This window comes from Pagrus major, chromosome 20, assembly GCF_040436345.1.
Source record: "Pagrus major chromosome 20, Pma_NU_1.0".
NCBI lineage: Eukaryota > Metazoa > Chordata > Actinopteri > Spariformes > Sparidae > Pagrus > Pagrus major.
Window position 1 is genome coordinate 1,246,797 of NC_133234.1, and position 12,185 is coordinate 1,258,981.

General features: G+C 41.4%; 1 protein-coding gene across 1 annotated transcript in view; it reads left to right on the forward strand.

Annotated features, from left to right (window-relative positions):
* Window positions 1-1,926: 1,926 nt before the first annotated feature.
* Window positions 1,927-12,185, forward strand: part of LOC141015901 (putative uncharacterized protein MYH16) — a 54,791-nt gene continuing 44,532 nt past the window's right edge. Inside the window, exon 1 of the mRNA XM_073490126.1 lies at window positions 1,927-2,058. Within this exon, the coding sequence (XP_073346227.1) occupies window positions 1,927-2,058 (132 nt within the window). The remainder of the gene's footprint in view (window positions 2,059-12,185) is intronic.

Genomic DNA, 12,185 nt, shown 5'->3' on the forward strand with positions numbered 1-12,185 from the left:
TTTGATCATAATCTAAATGAGACCTGATTTAATAATATTAAACAACGCTGTAAATTTAAACATATGGCATCACTGAATGCATCACTTAATCTTTCTTAGTTCCTTGTTTTATTTTTTAATAAATAACTATCAATTGTTTTTGGATTGTATGACAGGGAGCCAGAGCAGAATTTCTCTCATTACAAACTGATTTCCACCATAAAACTTTATGTCCCAATGTGTGCAGAACGTTACTGTGTTTACATCAGTGTGTCAGGGGTTGACAGACATCTGTTTAGCATGTGAGTCTGTTTCTATGTGGTTTGGTGGGCTGGTGAGGTGCTGCTGATAGGAAGAAGGACTCAGACCAGCTCTTCCTAGTAACAGAGTGCAGCTCACATACCAACAGCAACTTAACATTACTGTCTGTCTCTGATCAACTTCACACCGCTGGTTGAACTCTCCCTCTGATCTTTGGCCTCTGTACCACGTAGAGATCAGGTCTGGGTGACAGAGTACTTACAGTTCGTAGTATTTGTTTTAACTGGCTTGAAGTGCCAGAGTGGAGAAGTTAACTGCACAAGGAAAGCTAAACAAAGTGCTGGAAGTGGTCTTGATTTTGGAGGACTGGACCAAATTGACTTTCAAACTGCTATGCACGATTAAATGTCTGTGCTTTATTTGTCTTGTCCTGTTTGGCTATTTGACATAGTGGCCAAGCAGAGTTATTACAACGTTATGTGATGCACAGGGGCCCAAGACTTTTTCCCATAAGCTTACATTGTAAAGGAAGTGGCTGTAAATTGGTGGCTTAATTTCTTTTAATCCCGCAAAATAACAAATTTCACTCTCAGAATTTGATCCATTTGGTCTGATAACATTTAGAAAGTCCTGAAGAGCTGCACAATTAAATCCATTTTTCCCCATTCAAGTTAGCCAAAGGCTGAACCGTACTTTGGCTGCTCAGTAGCTAACAGAAATCTCTTGTACGCATGCTCCATGGGCCTGACAATGCAAAAGCCTTCAATGCTGTATCCAGTTCATGTATATGTAGCAATACAGGGTCTATTAAGGATGTGATTTGCAGTCATTTGCAGCAAAGTATATATATTCAAGGCAAGAAAAGCATTCAACATGTGTTTGTTTTCTTTTTTTTAAATGGCACAAAAGAATACCCTTTTTGCTGTTTGGATTCAGTGTGGGGGAGGCAAAACATTTTCATATTGAGTATGTGTCATTTGAATGGGGTCAGTTGTAGTAACAATCCCAGTATTATCTACAGAGCATATTAGGGTATTAGCATTAGCTCATTGTTTTCATCCACTTTCATCATCCTCATTAACCTTGTTTCCAGCCACAGCAGGCAGCTGTTTCCAGCCAAAATCTCTCATAACCCTACTGTGCACTACCCCCCCAATGAAAATGTGGTCTTAATTTTGAGAAGCACCACCACGACTAGAACTACTACTAAAACACATAGAGAATGAGACGGACACCATGCTTAAAACTTACCACTAATTTCCACTGTAGTGCCATGATGAATTTCTCATTGAATTATTAATATGACAGTTTGACAGAGTTTGATATTGTTCTAGTGAAAGAAGGCCAGTAGGAGGCCAGTCTGCAGAGAGGGGAGGAAAGGTGGGCACATGTGTGTGTATTCATATATGCATGTCTCTTTTAGAGCTCTTTGGCAGAGTGTCGGTGTGTCTGCCTGTCAGAAGTAAATGGAAGAGAGAGGGGAGAGTGCAGTGCAGACAGACAGACGGAAGTGAACAAAAGTGAGAGACTCAGTCAGAGACCTGGCCAGCCAGCCGAGCTGAAATATCAGGCTTTCTGTATGTGCATGTGTGAGTATCTGGACGTGTGTGTGTGTGTGTGTGTGTGTGAGTGTTCCAGACTAGGTCTCTGTCGTTGCAGCAGGACATTCACACACAGCAGGCAGGGATGAGGGAGAGAGAGGAGCTGAGGAGAGCCATAGAGCAGAGTGACCGACTCCTCTCCAGGGTCCGCGAGCTAGAGGAGCAGAACAGCCAGCTTAACAAGGAAAAGAATGAGGTGGCCACTAAATACCGAGCTGTAAGTCTGCTGCTCTGCTCCGCTGCATCCCCGTCTTTGCTTCTCCTTCTCTTTTCTCGTTTTTTTCCCTTTAAAAAAGTCTTTGTTTCACGAACTCGATACTGTGGAACTCACATGATTTGTGCATTTCAGTCTGAATTTCTGCTTGATAAGGGATTTTGAACGTGGTCATTATACCAATCCCGAGTGAATGAAATTAAGTGGATAATAATACCCTAGAAGGCGGAGAGAGAGATGCAGCCACCATGGCAGTCACTGTGTTGGAGCTTGTTTTAATGCTGCGTTTCTCTCTGTGGCTTTTTACTGCTGTGTTGACCATTTTCCAGCTGATCGTTTTATTGAGAGAGTAAGTACAGTGTGTTTTTTACTGAGACTGCTGTCATAGTATTGTGAGGCACCATGCTGTTTCCTGGCCTGAGGCACATGGTATGACTGATTGGTTTACTGCATGGAGGACTGTTTGAGTGGCACATCCCCGTTGGTTGGGAGGAGGTGTTACCAAAAGTTTTATTGTGACAACTCCAAAACCGCATTATTGTTTGGAAGTATTCAGTCCATAAATGCAGCACATTTTATTTGACTGCTGAAAAGATCAAAAGAACAATTCCAAAACAATGCTGTTTATCCATTATAATGAGAACTCGAAGCTGCTCTAACCAATATTTTTATAGGAACAATAAACCACATGATTGTGTATTGTAAAAAGGAGTGGTAGTGACTAACAGAGAGAAATATCACCCAACTCTGCAATTCCTCTTCGCTCTATGGAGCTTTCAGCATCTTTCATCTCATTGTGTTGGTGTTAATGGTTTGCAACATTACTGTTCTGTTTTTCCGCTCTCATCAACCAACTTCAACACATCCTCATACCTAAATCAATAAATGGGTCATTTGCCAATGACTCTGGACATTATAACGTTGCAGTTTGGTTAGGTTTAGGCAAGAAAACTACTTGGTTTGGGTTTAGACACTAAAACTACTTGGTTGGGGTTAGACACTCAAGTTTCTTGGATAGGTCTAGACACTTAAACTATTCGGTTAGTTTTAGGTACAAAAACTACTTGGTTTGGTTTAGACAATAAAAGTACTTGGTTAGGTTTATGTAGATACATTAGCTAGCATACATACATAACATAAGAGTCATAATCAGCTACTTGCAGAGTTGTCCTGTGTGGTTGTATTCTAAGGAGGATCGGCTTTCTGCTTTCCCCCAAAGACGACAATTGTTATTTGTGAAGACGTTCTGACATACCCACTACACATTTACTGACCTGAAATGGCAAGAAAAGTTAGGGACTAGCTTGTGAACAATCTAGCATGTAGTAGCTTACAAGCCAAATATTTTCCACAGCAGTTGGTGGGGACCAAAGCAGAGCTAAAAGGAAAAAGGCAATATTGGAGTTTGTAGCCAGATGCGACCAGCAACCAGGGACAGTTCACCCCCAAATCAAAACGACATATTTTCCCTCTTACCTTCTAACTTAGCTTGTTCAGGTTTAACTCCCTGGTACAAGCCTCACATGACTTCCTGCTTACCTTTTCTTACCATAGCAGTGAACTTTTCCATCCATCCATCCAATTTCCTCCGCTTATCCGGGATCAAGTTTAGATCAGGCAGACCGTTCCTCCAAAACACCCCCCTCCGGGTTTCTCCATCATTACCCACATGAGCATTGAAGTCCCCCGGAAGTGCCTATGGAGTGCCCAGATGAAACCCTTTCCATGACACCACCCAAGGACTCCAAGAAGGCTGGGTATTCCAAGATGCTGTTCTGTGCATAAGCACAAATGACAGTCAGAGGCCTCCCCCTAGCAACTTTCAGTGGCACAGAGGCGACCCTCACATCCCTCGGTGAGAACTCCGTCACCATGGCACTCAGCCAGGGGCTTGTGAGTATCCCCACACCCGCCCAGTGCCTCTCACCCTGGGCAACAAAAGGAGAGAGTCCAGTCCCTCTCCAGGAGCAAAATTCGCACCATTCGGGTGAGGGTGGGGACCTGGGCGTCCTGACCCCTGGCTTTGCAGACTAGCCCTTGGTACGAGAACTTTTTGTTCAAATTAAATTCTAATTTTGGTATTCACACCTTGCTACGGCTTGAGAGTGAAGACTTAAAAGTAAAATAAGTGCTTTCTATAATGCACCAAGTGAATGCTTTATTCAGGGACCTTAAAAATAATGTTATGTTGATGATAGCCATCATTTTATCTGAGCGATTGTCTCATTTTCCAAAAAAGAGTGGATGTCCCAATTTGAGGGATTCTCTCCTGGAGGCAGAGGATTTGTGTGAGATTGTGTGGAGCGGCACTGCTGCTGCCAGTGTTTGTGGAAAGCGCTCCAGGGTTGCCCACGGGATTTGGTCATTACTGGTGCTGAGTGCCTTAGCAGACTCTTCAGAAGGCTTCAATGGAATACATTGTAAACTGTCACTCTCTATTTTACTGCCGTCTGGATATGACAAATTCATGTGTCACTGCTGATCTTTGTCTGCATGTGCCTTTGAATACGTTGACCTTGAGTAGGTCTGTACTGTCAGTTTAAATCAGAGTGGTAGTAAATGAAAGGAATTTCTGTACAATGACTTATAGTGGATGATCCAAACTCCTGGATGTGTTCTTTTTCCTTACTGATATCATGGCAAGTGGGGGTTTAAGATTGTGTCTGTTTTCCCTCTAGAACCCACAATCTTCCAGATACTTCTTTTATAAAATATTTCAATAGACGTGAAGAGTTTTAACTCCTCGCTCCTTTTTATTGCCCTTTTCCAGACAAAAAAACCCCAACATTTTATCAGAATCACCAGGTGTGCTCTGGCTCCAACCGTTTCTTTTCTTCACTGCTTAGATTAGCCAACCATAAATAATGAAGTTAATCTGTGGAGGAGACAGATCAGCCATCATAATTCATAGCTTGGAGCCCCTCTGATTTGACTGCAGCAGGAAATGTGACCCCTTGTCAGAGCTATTTAGTGCTGTTGCTGCCTATAGGAAACCTTCCAGTTTTCCAGGGGAAGTTTGTCCCATTCCTCATTATCCTGTCATTTGCTGAGACTGGAGGGATTCTTCACACATCTATTAAAGGGGACTATGAATTCCTGCTTCTTAATCAACCTTAATGCACTTCTGCCCTGTTAGGTCAACAGTGTCCTGACAGGCCGACATTCTTTTGATTTACTATTTTTAAATACATAAAAGTAATTGATTTCTATCAAAGAGACCTTTCCAGAAAAAGGAAAGGAAAAAAAAACTATTAAGCTATGGTGATAAAATCCATGTGTGAAAACATTTAACACTTGGTGTTATGTAGGTCTGTTAGCTGTCTGGTTCACTGGAAGCATCTTATATTTCCAATTTCACATTTCAAAAATGCTTCGAAGGCACCATGATCCAGGTGTGACATTGCTGGGCAGTGTGACTCCTCACTGTGTGCAAAAAAGTTGAGATGAGCTTTTATGCTCATCTAAAAACTACTGGAAATACCTGGTGCAAGACCGCATGCCAGGCATGCTGTACTCATCAACTGAGAACTCATCAATGCATTTGTGGCAACGTGATTTTAACTTACTAAAGTAGTACGTCATGTAACTTAAATTATGTATGTAACATACATATGTTACTAAGCGAAGTTACAACAGTAACAGTTATTTTAACCCAAACCACAATGTTTTCCTAAACCTTACTAAAAGGCAATCGTACAAAGGTCCTGTGTGTCTGTCATGTTGTTTTGGGAACCGAGTATGGTGATCAACCTTGTAAGTCATTAAGGTATGAGGATGTTGACTTAAGTAGCTAAATTATTTCTTTGCCATTTATGTAGTTACACTGAAACTACAGACACTTCAAGGCCATAAGAGAAATGGAATGATTGTTTATTTCTATATTACCATAATGACTCTACTGCAATTGAAATCACTTTTTTTTTCATCCTCTCCGCCTTGAGGGCAGTGCATTCAGTACTTGAATATTTAAAGTTTTGAATAGTCATAAGTATTGATTATTATTGTTTATTTAAGAGTGCGTGCTAGTTTTGAAGTTTCCTTGCTAAGTGAGTAATCCTGCTTGGTGCAATACCACCAGCTGGACTCTAGTCTCTGAAGGGAAGGTGTCTGACTGATGGACATTGTCCATTTCTTGCACTTTTCTATGAAAACTGGGCTATTTCATTTATTTGGTTTATGTGTGACATGTGGGCAAGCGGGCACTTTTTGTAATGAACTCAACTGAGTGGCATTTTTTGCTGGAATGTGATATTTTTTTTGTATTATATTTGGTATAATTTTGCAGTTTGCCAATTATATCCATTTTCTTTTTTTTAACAGTAGTAGTCTGAACTACGTTTTTCTAATAAGGTTTGGTTAACCAAACTAGATTTCTCCCTGTAGGGTGGCTTTGCTCTAGTTCAACTCCTACCAGTGTGAAGTAGTTGGTAGTTTGCAGCGCTATGCTTTCAAAGTAAATTTCCCATCCCCATGCGCTAAATGCTAACAGCTAGTTAAGCAACTTTCTTGCAGTGACAATGCTACTACAGTGAGGATTAGTAGGTTGGCCTGTAATGCTTACCATGTTTTACCATCTTAGTCCTGTGTGTTAGCACGCTAACATTTGCTAAGTAGCACTAAGGTACTGTTGAGGCTGAATATCATTAGTTTTGCAAGTAGTAAAACCTGCAAAACCAAAGGATGGTAGTAAACCAAAGGTTTTGGACAAAAATAAAAATTGAACTAGTGATGGTGTGAGGGGTTCACCAAAGTTATTACAAATGATTTGTGATAATCCATTCAACAGTTGTCGAGCAAAAATTGAACTAGTGATGGTGTGGGGGGTTCACCAAAGTTATTACAAATCATCCTGAGAAGGACTGAATGTCTGTACCAAAATTCATGATAATCCATTCAACAGTTGTCGAGATAATTTAGTCTGGACCAAAGCGGTTGCCATCCCTAGTCATGCAAAAAGTGCCACGAAAGGAAAACTCAGAAAAACCACAGGAAAGAGACGTGACAGTACCACCCACTCTTTGTGATGAACCGCAGAAGCGCAGTGTAAAAATAACAACACAAACACTTAGACTGAATGAGGAATTTGAGGATTACCACTGCAAGAAAAAGAGGAAAACAAAAGATTTTTCTTTGTTTCTTCTGATGTTCTAATCGTCTTTGGTACAAATGGTTATAAACAGTGAAAAGTCCACTGTTTACCCCTCAATTACTGTTAATGGGAAATAAATGTGGAGCGTTCCTGCAGAGCTATCCAGATGCCCCAGTTCTGCATGTGGAAAAACTTTCAATCTGGACTGGCTCTGAAGTTTCTGAGGCCCAAGGCAAACTGTGGGACAAAAGACTGGCAGGGAGAGATGAATGAGGGTGGAGAGGGGAGGAGAGCGAGGAGAAGAGAGGCTGAGGAATGGAAGACTGACTTGATGTTCAATGGCAAGGGGAAGGAACCAATTCAATGTATGAACAAATTGGAAAGGAGAGATCGACTTTGAGGTGAGTATTGGGTGAAAGTCTAGGCCAAAAAATCACATGAGACTGTGTGATGGATCAAACTAGGAAGCTACTGACAGCTATATCTAAGGTTTAAACTCTCCAAACTTTTCATAATCTCGCCTGTGCTGTGCTTTGAGCTTTTCTCCTCTCTTGTTGAGACAGTTCGTTTATTGTTGATTTGGTTTTTATATTTTTAACCAAGCAAGCATGACTGTAGGGAGGGTGATGTTGGTTGTTCGGTCTATCCAACACTATCCTTTCTGACTAAAATATCTCAACAGTTAAGGAAATTAAATTACATTTAATACAGATTTTTATGGTCACCTGAAGATGAACCCTAATGAGTTTGGTGTTCCTTAACTTGCACCATCATGTCATAAATCCACTTTACCTGCAAAACAAGTAAGTGCTGGCACAAAAATGAAAAAAGGAATACTGTCTACTGTCAACTTTTTTGTTTCTTTTTTTTTTTTACTGTGGCATGTGCATTCACTGCATTAGCACTGCTTCCAGGAAAACGCTATAACTTCCAGCTATTAAAATGGCATTACTCCCTATAATGTGTTGCAAAATCACTCAAGTACTCTCGCTGTAAGCAGTGTGGGTGGTGACTGGTTGACATTTATTTTCCCCTTAGAGATGATGTATGTACTTGTTGCTGATACTGTTGAGTACTACAAACACAGGAAATCAGCCTAACCTGCGTAGACTTGGCTGCTGCTGGTTCCTGTACATAATCACTGCCCTCTGCGATTCCTTTACAACAAACTGATGCCTGTGTGCCGGAGAAACACAAATACTGCAGAGCTTCTGGGCTTGCCAGGTTTGTTCATGTACCGGAGCAGAGACATTGTATGAGAGGAGACAATCAACATAAGGCCTTCTGAATAGAAAAGTCAGTAACGTGTCCGTTATGTGTCTGTTGTATGTCAGATTTCCAAACACGGAATTATATCTGCCAATCGTAGTGTTGCACTGACACAAGAGCACAGATGTGATTCACAACAGTTTAAACAGATTTGGTGCAGCTGCAGACAGACTTCAAATAAGCATAGAAGCAGAGGATATCAAAGGTGAGGTTATCCAAGCCTGGATAACCTCACCTAAACTTTCACATTTGTTCAAGTGTTTGGGTGGAATGAGCGGACCATAGCTGAACCATAAATATCTCAACAACTATTGCATATTCTGCCAGCGTGTTCTGCACTCTCATGGCATAAAATATGTACATGACTAATACACATGAACCTCTAAAACTTAAAAGTTTCAAGGTCTGTTTGTTCTGTGTAAGCCTGTGTGAGCCATGCCGAACACAAATTACCATGACTTTGTGATGAATAATAAAGCTTTTCTAAAGATATACTGAGGAACAGTTGATCTTTGCTGCACTAATAGTAGTGACATTCCCATCAACCTCTGTACTTCGTGTGTAGTGCGTGCAAATGTTAACAAGCTGAGGCTGAAAACAAAGACAGTAAACGTGCTAAACATCAGCCTGTTGACATTGACACTGAGCATCTTGTCAAACAGACTTTAGCCATCAGCTCAAAGCACAGCTGTGCCTAAGTACAGCCTCATGATTCGTGTCCACAGTGGTGTTCTTGCACACAAATGGTCGCGCTGCTCCCCAGCATGGGACACTTTACCAACAGAGAAAACACCCTCAACAACCGTACAAACACTGTCTGCATGCACCTGATCAACGCCACTTGTGACACCCCTGATTTGCAATAAAATAGCCTAGACCTCAAAACACAACACTGCACTACCAGCTGCTTATGTATGCAGATAATGAATGTGAAGCATGGAAATGATGGATCCTGTGGAGACGTACCTTCACAGAGCCACTATGGTTGTTTTTGTCTTGGTTTTTACAAGACTTGTGGTAAATATCTTAGATTAAGAACATCCGGCAGCTGAGCCCACAACCCCCTCGTCCCTCCGGTGTTATCACTCATCTGGCCTTCAGGAAGTTAAACGGCAGCTGGAAATTAAATGCCAGGCTTCTTACCTCATAGAGGTACTATAATAAACTCTGACTCTCAGAATATGGGTTGCATTTAGCATGGAGCAGTCAAACATAGTCAGGGATCATCTGTGTAACCGGAGGGCTTTCCTGTAATGCTTTCATCTACAGTATCATGTCCTTACATTACCCTCTGACTCTATAATCAGCATCAACTGCATTCACATCTCCTGATGAGTGAATGAATATGACTCAAGAACAGCAGTGTAAACAGGAAACTGGCCTTTCTTCATAGTGTTTCTTGGTTCCAAGCCTCAGAGTAGGTATGATGGAATCTGATGTGATCATATCTGATCCACTGGCGGCCTTCTCGTCAGATATAAGAGTGTTGCTGTTGGACGTGAGTGGTGTCTGGAGAGGCAGTTCAGTGTCTCTGGCTTCTCCAACTCAAGTGGGAGTTACATGAAGAGATGTCTCTGTGCTGCCTCTCCACACAAGAACCCAGACCACATTGTCAAAATAAAACAATCTGAATTCTCTGAAATCCTGTTCATGCTTTTCTTTAGTGTCTGGATGTCTTCCACGGCTCAGTGGCATTGGCAGAGTGCTTATCCCTGCTCATATAACTGTGTCCACTTTTGGGCAGTTTTTAGATTCAGTGTGTTATTCTAGCTTTATATAATTTAGAGAGGTCATATATGGTTTCTTTCTACAGCCTCTGGTTTAGAGTGAGAATCACTACTGCTGTTGAATGCTGTACAGCCAATGAAGAGGAATTTGTCTTGGTGCTATGAGTAAACTCTACACAAAACTGTAGTTTTCTAATTTTCACATCATTGCACCTGCATGCTGCCATTTGAGCCGCTCTGTATGCGGTTTCTGATCAAATGGATGGCGACCATATGTTCTCAATTCTGCACATTCCACATATGTTGACATAATAAAGATAAAGTGCATATATCACAAAGGTGGATGGTTTTAAAAGTACACATCTATATGTGTAGATACCCTGTAAAGTACAAATATATTACTCTCTGTAGACCCATTCATCTGAACAGAAGTACATGTCTAGTAGATAGAGGTGTTCTTTCTATGAAGTTACTCTTTATGGTTATGGTATGGTTCGATCTAGTCTCGTGGTCTTCATCAGCAGATGGTGTTTGCTCTGTTGTCGTGACTCAGCTGCCATACCTGGGTCACATCCATCGCATGATCTGATATGGCCGTGTTAGTCGTGTGCCTGGAACATCATGATTGATGTTCCTGCAGGGCCATCTCATTTTTGTAATGTCACAACTGGGCGACACAAGGAAAAAGACAGAAAAGAAAAATTTGCACATGGGAGTAGTTGTCCTATCAGTTCACGTTGGGAAAAACATCCAATAACCAATAAGTATTTTAGCAGCGACAGAAAACTGAAATAAGCCCTGAAAATTATAAGCAAACTTAGCGTAAAATAAAGAAATCACCTGTAACATTGTGCTTCAAGCAAGACACAAAACCCTGGTCTCCTAGCTGAGAGTCCTGTACTTAACCCATTCAGCAAGAACAGTTTGCGCCACAACAGCAACACAGCGATATAAAATAACTACACATCCATTTACTGTGGTCATGACGGTGATGAGCTGTGGTGAAAACTCTAGAAAATGGAAGTATGAGGAGCTTGAGTTGAGTTTTTTCTCTTTTTTTCAAACATGATTAGAATACTGGAGAGTTGGACATGTATACTTCCACGATATCTGAGCAAACTTTATCTGATATGGATGAAATGAGATATGGTTGGCTGAAATAGTTTTGAACTGTTTCCACGGTCAAGAATGAACTGTCACAAAAGTATTGTCCAGTTTTCACTCTTCTTAACATGGTCTAGTATTGAAAGTTGATAATGAATGTTTAAATACTTCTGTTTGCTCAGCTAGGATGTATTTATAATCTTTTTTTAATTTTTACTATTTTCTGCTGCAAGACCATTGGATTACAGTATTAAGTTTCATTCTACCTTCAACATCCTCCCATCTTGTGACCCTTGATGTTAACTGTAGATATGAAAATGCTTGGTCTAGTCTTTGTGGGTCACATTCAAGAAAAACATCCACACTTGAGTCTAAAGCACAATATGTCTCGTTGTTCTTGCTCGGATGAATGCCGTGGCATTGTGGGGGGACCGTGTGGGCGTAGGCGCACAAGACATTTATGTCAATTATAACATAGACTGAGAGGAGGAAAGGCACTTTTGACTCTGGAATACTGCCCTTGTTTTCTTGTCTTTCTGTGGTGGGGCTTTGATGGTACAGCTGAGGGCTGCGTCTCTGTGGCACAACGTTGATGTCTTTTCTCCTGACCTGACATCCTACACCAACCGCCATCCCTGTGGGACACCCTTGGATCCCCTGAAAGTGGAGAGAGCCACCTGTTTCTGGGGGAGGAGACAACAGTGAGGAAAGAAGACTGGACCGAGCGGAGGCTACCTGCACAGGGTGACTTGAAGCAGTGAGAGGCTGTGGGCAGGCTGGGAGTACGTACGGAGGAATGAAACGTCGGTGAATGGTTGATTGAGAGGAAGGAAAGAGAGAAAGAGCAAGAGAGAGAAGAAAAAAAGCAAAGGCACACCGATAGGGGTTAAGAAAAAAGAAGGCAGACAGATCAAGAAGTGTGAGGAAGGTAAAGGTGATCA